General features: G+C 40.0%; 1 protein-coding gene across 1 annotated transcript; it reads right to left on the bottom strand.

Annotated features, from left to right (window-relative positions):
• Window positions 1-1,755: 1,755 nt before the first annotated feature.
• Window positions 1,756-6,603, bottom strand: RPS27L (ribosomal protein S27 like). Its single transcript, XM_075765059.1, has 4 exons — window positions 6,414-6,603; window positions 5,723-5,831; window positions 3,269-3,379; window positions 1,756-2,267 (listed from the first exon to the last, which is right to left on the bottom strand). The coding sequence occupies exons 1-4, from the start codon at window positions 6,531-6,533 to the stop codon at window positions 2,239-2,241; spliced, it is 369 nt and encodes a 122-aa protein (XP_075621174.1). The 5' UTR covers window positions 6,534-6,603; the 3' UTR covers window positions 1,756-2,238.
• Between the last annotated feature and the right edge of the window lie 3,364 nt (window positions 6,604-9,967).

Below are 9,967 nucleotides of genomic sequence, written 5' to 3'. Positions count from 1 at the left end.
ATATCAAATCAGTAGAGACAACAGAGAACCTTTCTAAACAAACTTTCATTTGGTCAGGCAATAAATTATCTGCTCTTCCACTGAAGTCTTTCATGTTGTTTGACAGTTCCAATACAGAAGTACTGGAGGTGAGTGTCTTCTACAATAGCAACTTTTTTTTATTTTTCCCAGTCTTGAGCACCTACTAGCTGGGTAAACATGCAGCAGCAGAAGTCATTGCCCATTTTACACAGGGAACAAGAGTTGTTTTCATGTATTCATCTTAATGAATAGAAATAGACCAAATACAATGTTTTAAATGTAGAAAATCTGAAAAGTAACAGTTATTTTAGGATTTATAACATACTTTTCTCATATGGTGTGGTTTGCAAACAGTATTGCTCTTGAAAACCATTTTGCATACTTGAGAGAAAACAAGTTTCACTCACTGACCATTGTGTTTGGGTTTAGAAATGTAGAAAGCATAGGTTTATCATTATGCTTGTCTGCATATGACCAAACACTAATAAATGTAAATATTTGAAGTATGTATGAAAGTGAATAATGGTAAGAAGTGTTTAAGGCATTTCTAACACCAAGACATTAATCACAGTGTCTCACTCCCCTTATGTTTAGCCACCAACTTTTTATATGCATACCATGTTCTTTATACTATATCTCCCATAACTTAATGCTTTTAAAAACCCTCTGCTGTCATATGTACAGGATTGGAGATGCTATGATGTCTAAATTTCATCTTCCAGTACCTGGAACAAAACGGGTCACTGACTTTCTCTGATTTGCTATTATTTACTTAATCCTGAGTTCTTAGCGTTTATGGTGGAGAAATGAAGGCAGAGATACAGGAGACTAAGAATCAATCTGGCCTTAGCACATGTATTCAGGTCACAAGTGAATTAATATTGCTACTTCGATCTTTGTTCTGAAACGAGTTATTTGATGGACTGGCATTAAGTGTGGGAAACTGATCAATTAAGAGGAGCCTTCATGATAAACTTGCTCCTAAACCTTTATTTTGAAAACACAGTGTGGCACTGACATAAAACTGTGCTTTTGTTAAAAAGGCATGTATATTAAATAGGTGCATCTATTTCTGTATCAAACACCTACTTTTTGCATCTAGTAATTATAAATGTTCACTGTTTGAATTAACTGAAATAAAACTTATCTTGCAAATGCCATGAATTACCAGGTTTTGAGTTTGGTGTTTTGTTGTTTTAATTGACTAGAAATGTATGAGTTTTAAAAGTCATAAAAAGAATATAGGTGAAATAGAAATTCCCAACAATAATTAGGTCACCAAGACACCTGATACTTTCAAAGAGATGTTGATACATAACTTGAGATATTATTTAGTAAAATAAGATACGTTTAAGACAATGTTTTTTCATGGTTTAAAAAAAAATCCAGTTTTTAACAGCCACTTAAGAGGGATGGCTTTTAAAAACTAGCTGAAAACCTGTTTCCTCTTTGCAAAAAGGTAATTATTTAATGTCAGTATTTAATACTGAAAACATGCATGTACTAGGTTTTTTTTAATGACTGGATACCATTCCTAGCTGTTACTGTGGTGTGCTGACTTACTGTTGCGTGTATACTATCTGCCTTCTCTATACTGATTGCTTTCAGTGTTTTGCAAAAGACTCTTTTTTTTTTCTGTGTGTGTATAGAAATCTCAGTGTAGAATACCAAATGCAGTTTTGAGACCAGATTAGAGGGAGGGAAACCCATGCATTCTAGAAAAACAGCCGAACATAAGTGAGTAACTTCCTATTTTTATTTATCACCATGTTATTCAACACGGTAAAGGGACTAAAGCAATGTTGAAAGCAAATGAGCCATTTTAAGTCTATCTAGCACTTGCAACCCTTGCAGGTAGGGTAGCTGCAGTAAAGTATACAAAATGCATTCTTACAGCAGTTTTTGTCACCATATGCATTAGACTGCTGTACTTGATGATTAACAAGGGGAAGGATGCAGCAAGTCCGAGGTGTTTATATTAAATGACACCACCCGATTAAACTTTTAACAGTAAAATTATAAAAATAGAGCTCAGTTGTCTGCAAACTTGCAGGAAAAACTTGCGCTTCATTTATTGAAAAAGAGATTCCAGCTCATTAGTCACCACTAGCATGTAATTTTTACAAAATCATTCATAATTACATTGTTGTATTAACAGGCATTTTTAAACTGGTAAGGCTTTCAGGAATGCAGATCCAAACCCACATGCTGAAGGGTTCAGTGTTGCTTTCTTCTAAATGAACAGCCTGTAAAGAAATGACAATGAGTATAGATTTCAATAGTTCTTAAAGTGCTAGACTGCCTTGGAAAATTGCCCACCCAACTTAAGTAGGAGTCAACCAGAACAACCTGGCTGTTGTATAATGCATCTTAAACTAAGGCTAAGGTGTGTGATTTATTTTCTTCCAGATGCCTTTTAAAATTTCAGTCTGCTCTTGCATCCCTTAGTGATACAAACCCCAAACTGAAACGGCTGCTAAGAGTGCTGATAACTTTTTTAACTGTTCAACAGCCTCACTTCAGGTCCTCATATAAACTACATGATATAAGCACTACTATATATAATTTCCATATATATTTACCTTTTCTCTTTTAAACAAAACATGAATAAAATCTGGATTTGGTCTTTATTTTTTTTTTAAACCCTCAACTGTTTCCAGTGTTCTTCAACAACCCAGACACTGGGTTACATTTCAAGATAGTGGTACAATACTGGTTATCTGTATATAATTATCAGTGGTTATTTGTTCCCTTATACTTTATACAAAACAAAGTATGGTTAAGTAACATGAGCCAGGGAACTGCCTTTGCAGTACTACTGTTTAAAAACAGACAGGCAAACCACCACTGACTGGCAGTGGCAGAGAATCACTTTAGCCTGGGAAAATACCCTACTCCTTTAATGGTGCTTTTTAACACTCTAAACATACCTCAGTATATATTACAGATAGGCTAAAGGAAAGGGCAAGTCAAAGCACCTTAAATCAAGTGTGTGTGATGGTAATGTAGCTGCTTAGCTGCCTAGCATATCTCTATAGCCATTTAAAAACAAGAATCTGAAGAAAAAATTGTAGTTCCGGGGCCATTAACAATGGCCTAACTAATTTACTAGCCTACTCCAAGCAATTTGCAAAATAAGCGTTCCAATATCAGTTTTCAAAATCAAAGCAAAAATATTTGCAGGCTATAAATACATCAATGCATTTATGTAAGTGGAATATTTAGGCTAATAAACACTGCCCCTTACCTTCTGTGAGTCTGGCTTTCCCCCCAGTAGGCTGACAGAGGACCGTTGAGCACCCCACACAGAGAACTACTGTCTGAGCATGGCTGAATACAGTGGTGATCTTGTAGCATCCTGGAAAACAGCATTATAAAACTTTCCATTGTGTATTTCTGGCATGATTTTAGTGTATGTGTGATTGAATCAGATACTCTAAATACACTTGTCCAAAAATGGATCTATATTTCATTACACAGCATACCAAGTACAACAAAGCAAAACGTTGTTATTGTGGTCTGAAGTACTTGCTTTTACTAATCATGCATATGAAAGCAAGTTAGTTAACTGAAACTGTTATGACTTCCCCTATCAAAATCAACACAGCCTGATGGCTGACAAACCCTAATTTGCCTGTTGTACATCTGCAAAAAAGTCAAGGAGTTCTAGACTCCCCTTCTCTGCTGAATAGAAGAACCCATCTAGCTAGATAAATATTTAACTTGTAATAGTAGAACGTTGCTGTTGACAAAGTCTGGCAGCTGTGAATATAAACACTGCTGTTCAAATCTGTGTTTGCTTTCTGTTTAATAATTGGTACATGTAAAGCACGTGCTTGGTCACACTCTACAAAGCTAGCATCATATTTAAGCGAGAAGACTTGGACATAATAACTTCACTAATTCCAGATGCAAGAAGAGGCGTCACTAACGCTTTGTCTACAACTTCTAAATTCTATGATTTAAAAAAAGAACAAAATCACTCTCATAGATGGCTTAGACAAATGGATTTTCACTGCTTTCATTCTTTTCCCTGAAAAAGTATTTTTAATTAGCCAAGAGGAATTTTTGGAGAGAGAAAACTTGTAAAGGATTTAATCTAGATATGGATATAGAAAATACACAAATAAAGGTAAGCATAGATTCCATTTTCAGTGTGTGTGGACCAGAAAGATAAGATAGAATATGAGTTGTGAGGAAGGTCCTCTTAAAGCTCTCTGACAAGAAAACTGGTTGGTAGAGAGAACTCCTATTACAGTAACAGATTTCTGCTTAAAATCACAAATAGTAACTGCACAAATCTTTGTCTGAAAAAAACCTGCTGGCAGCTAAAATTTAACTAGAGGAAATGTTGTTTCCTCCACCACCACCTTGAATGTGAAATTCCACGTTGATGAGTTTTTACTTTTGTGGATTTTGCAGGGAAATGAGCTAAATCCATTTCAGTAACTAGGGAGTAACTTCCAAAAACACTGAATAATGCATATGGCCATCTGATATTTTCAGTGCCTGTGCTTAGGACGATGTCATTAGTGAAGCTTTCCTGCTTTGCTCTATATATCCCTCAAACTCAATAACCAATTAATCCAACAATAATGAAGATAACTAATGACTTATAGGCCTATGTTGACATTAACTGTATCTTAGTACATGCATGCATGTAGACTGGTTTGAAGAAAGTTTAAAAAAAAATATCAGTGACTTGACCTTCGACCATGTATTTTTTAAAAGTAACCACACTTTACTTTCAAATAGTTTTAATGGATTTATCTCACTTTTAGATGGAAAACAATGTCTCAGAGCTTCTTAGAAATCTAAGCTACTAAGAAAGAATAAGATAATAAGAAAACCTGAATACAGCAACAATTCCCTGCTTCTAGTCAGAATGATCACTATTGTAAGTAAGTCTGTGCATTTTCTTACTGCTGTAATCTTCTTATACTGCAGTAGTTTCTAGGAGATAAGTTACTACACCTGACAATTTCTGTGCCTCAATACGGATGTAGCTGTGCTGATCAAAGCAGCTATTCCCTGGTAGAACATACGCTTGTAACTTGCTAGAAAATCCCTTATTTTAGTTTATAAAAGAGAAATTGGTTATACGGATGTTTTTGAGCCAAAGTAATGAAAATCTGTGAAAAGCTGACACAGGCAACACCTTAAATATAACTCCTGTACATGTAAGCTAGGTGTCAGCTTACTTAACAGCAACAGGCTAAGAAGTCGTGTAAAATCCCACTATGCCTGCGTACATCCATGTGAAAAGTTTTTCTGGTTGCTCTTCCAGAATCAACCAACTTACAAAAAGAGGAAAACAATGTTGTCTTCTATTTGAAGCTTGTGCCACTTCATTGCACTTCTTTTACGTGCAATTTAGAGGGTTTGGTTTTTTCCTTACTTGCCAGGATTTCATAAAGGGGAAAAAAAAAAAAAGGCAACAAAAATCTCATGCCATGCATCCAGAAGAGAAACTAAAAAGCTGTTTGTTTAAATTAACTTTTGAAAAAAGGTTGAAAACACTTTTATTGTTAAACAAACCACAAAGCAATATACGGACTTTTTTCCCCTCTAAGAACAGATAAACCACATTTACATTAAAAAAAAAGTAAAATTAAAAAAAAATCAGACCTTTTATGAAGATGAACGACATACAAAATTAGTTTTGATCCTTCTGTAAGATACAAACATTATAAATATTTACCTGGACATTTTACATCCATGAAGTAGGAGTTTGGGCTCTGCACAAGCCGTTTCTTTTTGTGCTTTCTCTTTTCATCCTCTAAGGAGGGATGCACTAGGTCTTTAGCCAGCTGGGTGGGACAAAAGGAAGGAGGCACTGCGTGTTAAACAGCGCGCAGGCTACCTGGACAGACTGGATGCCGCGAAACCGCTTTCGGTCTGTTCCCGAGCACGGCCGCAGCGCTAGAGCCAGCCTCCCCGGCGGGGCTGAGGGTGACGGGGATAGCCAGAGCCCTCTCGGGTCTTCGCAGGCGCCTGCGGGGTACCGGCGTTAGCTGGGGAGGCGGGAGCGGCGAGAAGCCTGAGCGAGCGCAGCCGCTCCCCGTTCTGGCGGTAGTTCGCCCGCCCGTCCCCACCGGGTCCGCGGGGGGAGAATCGGGGACGGGACGGAGGGGAGGGGACGGGACGGAGGGGACGGGACGGAGGGGACGGGACGGAGGGGACGGGACGGAGGGGACGGGACGGGCGCGTCCGCTCCGCTCTTCCCCCCCACCCCGAAGGCCGCGGCGCGAGGTACCGGATGGCTCCTGCCACGCGGTGTCTCCGCGCGCGCCCCGTCCCGAGGAGGCCCGAGGGCAGATGTCAGCCGTGAGCGCGGGCCCCTGAGCACAGACCCCGCGGAAAGGCCCGGCCGGCGCTGGTAAACAACTCACAGGCATGTCTGCGGCGGAGCCGCCCCCTGCGCCCGCGACGCCAGCCCCGTGCTGGTGCTGGTGCTGCCGCTGCCGCACCGCCCCTTCCCGGCGCGCTTCCGGCGGGCGCGAGGGCAGCATCGCGCTGGCGGCGCCGAGCTCGAGCTGCTCTGGGCGGCTGGCGGACCCGGGTCGATGGTGTGTTCCGGGGGGGCGGGGCGGGGCCGCGGAGGGGGAGTGCCGGCAGGGCAGAGCCGGGCGGGGGCACCGGGACACCCGGGCGGGAGGCTGCCCCGGTTTCTGACGGGCTTCCAGAAATCGGGCAGGAGTTTTGTGCTCACAGGGACGTTGTTTGCCGTTTTTGCGAAAATGCCATCGTGTCATTTCCCTGCACGTGACTTGATTGGTTTCCCTTTAATTGATCAGGGAATTAGTGCAGAGAGTATGTGCACGTTCGGTTAACGTCCCCGTAGGGCATTTTTGAACGAGCGCACGGTAACGCGCCCGCTGCTTTCTCACAGACAAAATGGCACTCGGAGGAAAAAGCAGCGTGAGACCTTTTACAGTGGCCATGACAGTGTCTGTGGTAGGGCAGTGCCACAGTGCTCTCTCTCACTGGCCTTCAAAAACTGACTAACCACAGAAAAAGAGTCTTAACGTGATTGCATATTCTCTTCAAAAAATCTCCTGTTTCCCTCAAACAGATTATTACATGACACTGGTGTTTTCAGGTAACAAACAGAATCTAGAAGTCCCATCTACTTTTATATTAGATATAAAAGCGACTAAATTCTCGCTCATATGTCATTTCAGACTAAATGACACATTGTGTGAAGTTGTACCTATGTGCATATTCTTTTGCAGTTTCCCACCCCAGTCAAAAAGAAAAATGCAGAAGAATTTCTGTTAGTTTATGTGTTTAAACTGATTTAGAGAACCTATGCGAAATAAAAATATTGCAGATAGTGGGAATGAAAAAAACATTTTTCATTAATGGTTTCAGTAACAGGTTGAGTGTTTTTTTTCCTTAAGTCAATATAAGTAATCACAAATATAACCTGTGAAGACTCTTGGATTTAAATCAAGCCCAGATCATTTAAAAGTGTAATTCACCGTAAGTCCAGTAAGTGGCACAAATAGACCTTAGGAAAATTGCGTAGTGTGCAAAGTCTTCCAAGGCGTACAATGTGCACTGTGTTGAGCCACATCCGTTTTGAAGAGAGAACGGATGCCTTTAGCAAAAATTATTTTAAAGGTTTGCCATGAGCACAAGTGAAGATGTAAGTTTTATAGAGGCGCATCTTTCTGACAACAATATTCTCAAAGCTGTGATGTCCTCTCCAGTGCTGACGCTGCACACAACTTCCAAAATACTTTCTTCCCACTCCAAACCCCTATATTAATTCTGCAATAACAGACCCATGTGTCATAATGCTCCAAGCCATTACATTGGCTTTCCTCTTCTCCCCCTCACAACCACTGCCCTGTAACATTGTAATGCTATGTTAGCATTTTTTTCCTTATGGGCTGGAGTGGTGATGACACAGAGCTAGAGGTATTTTGGAAGTATTTCTTGTTATATCATGGGGAATTTAGTATAAAAGGCTCTGACTCATACTTTCCTCTGCATGCTGTCTTGTGAAGCCAGGAACATGTGAAAACCAGTTATCGGCGCAGTCAGTTCTCGAGACTTAGCTGTTCCTACAACCTTTCAGTCTTTTTCAAATGTGTGTTATTTATCTGCAAGCAGAAGGGAAAGGGGAGAATCTATTAAGCCTGTTGATTCAGAAGCTGAAGGAGAATTATGGTTTTCTTTGTTTAAGAAAATACCTTCACAATGTATAAAGCAGCACCAACAAAACCAGGACTTCTAAAGTGCTGCCCTCCTTCATCTTCTCCTCCTAGCTTTCCCTTCTTAAATGTCTTTTCTGCAAGGAGCCTCTGGTGCATGAGGAAGACTTTAGAGTCACAGTTTACATTAAAAATTGGTTTCTGTGGAAGGAGGAGCACACAGGATGATCTGAAAACAGGATGTGTTTTGGACACATTGCTCTGTTTGGTTCTCTATTTTAGTTTTACTTGGAGATTCATTTCCTTTTCATAACTGCTTGTAGTTCAGTGACCTGCTGAATGAGTCAATTCTAATACATTACCTTCAATCTTGGGACTGAAACTTTTTTGAAGTATACTCTTTAGAAAACAGAAACGCAGCAGTGGCGTGGCCTACAGAGACAGAGATAGATTCAGGTCTAAGGGAATGACTTCCCCTTTCCAGCCTTCTCCCGGCAAACAAAGACTTTGATCTCATTTTAGAGTGAAGAACAGGAAACATTATCTGTCTGCTAGAATGACATCAGAAAATTTCCAAAAGCTAATCTGCAGATGTTTAAAAACAACATAATGACAGCTGGGTTTTTTCTTCCGCATTATGAGTGACAGTCTCTTGCCGTTTATAGGCTGAATCTGTGTCTCTGATGACATGCATTGTGGCGGTCTCCTGCAGAGTGCCCGCTGACACCCAGTGCTACTCTGTTCTGCTCCATTTGTGGCCTTCTGCAGCTGGGTTTGGGTGGGTCCATAGGATTTGCTATCTGATGTTGTGAGAATACAGGCTTTGGGGAGGGGGGTGTGTGGTGGTGGTGCTGGCATTACTACAAAACCTTGTTTAAACTGACTGTGGTCACTGAGGAACTGAGTATTGGTTGATTAAAAAACAAATTCACCTTAATAATGCTTATGGGAAACAAAAATGTGGATGGGTGTCTCTGTAGTGCTATCATTAAGACCATTTAGATTTCCATACACTAACCAGCTCTAAGCTGCACTCAGAATAAGTATTTTCACTTCAAGTGGTATGTTTGATCTGGAATGCAGTCTGCCTATGGTTTTGCCTGTACTGCAGAATTAAGCGTTAAAATTTTAATTTATTATAAAGTAATGGTGTAAACCATGGCATATTGTCATTTAGTTTAAATATGCTTATGCTAAGATAGTTTAGATTAGCACTAGAACTTGAAGAAGGTCCACTTTTAGCACTGCTGTAATAGCAAACCTTGAAATTGATAGAGCTTACAGATAAGAGTCTTACAGTGATTTTTTCTTCTGGAACTGAACTTTATATACTTTAAGTAATTTTTTCCCAATAGTGACTTGATTCGACCTCTTCTATATAAAGTTCTGCAGCATATACATATGGAAAATTCATACATTTAGATCACTAAAGGAGAGTACTGGTCTTTGTAAAGACCAAAAAATTAAACCTATGCATTGATCTTCTTAAAACTAGGACTTAAAAGCGGGACATACCAACATATCAAATGCAGTAAGACAAAGTGTAGAATGAGCATAGAAGTATCTACCCGCAGCAAAAGACCTATTTACTGGAACTGGGGAATAAGTGTCACATGATGGTCATCAAACAGTAATAAATTGGAGAGGCATCTGCCAAAACCAGAGTTGTTAAAGATATACATCAAAATATTATTGTATTAGCTAGCAGAGTCCAAAAGCTAAGGAGCAAAGCTCATGTTAATGATTTGTGGTTAGGTGGCATTCAGGGCAAGACTGCCTCATAA

The sequence above is a fragment of the Balearica regulorum genome, chromosome 12 (genome assembly GCF_011004875.1).
Source record: "Balearica regulorum gibbericeps isolate bBalReg1 chromosome 12, bBalReg1.pri, whole genome shotgun sequence".
Classification (NCBI taxonomy): domain Eukaryota; kingdom Metazoa; phylum Chordata; class Aves; order Gruiformes; family Gruidae; genus Balearica; species Balearica regulorum.
This window is presented reverse-complemented; position numbering and strand designations above follow the sequence as displayed.

Coding starts and splice junctions, on each gene's coding strand:
- RPS27L (XM_075765059.1), bottom strand. CDS start 6,533: ATGCTGCCCTCGCGCCCGCCGGAAGCGCGCCGGGAAGGGGCGGTGCGG. Junction 3,380..5,722: donor CATGGATGTAAAATGTCCAG/GTAAATATTTAT, acceptor GCTGTTTTCCAG/GATGCTACAAGATCACCACT. Junction 2,268..3,268: donor GAAAGCCAGACTCACAGAAG/GTAAGGGGCAGT, acceptor ATTTCTTTACAG/GCTGTTCATTTAGAAGAAAG.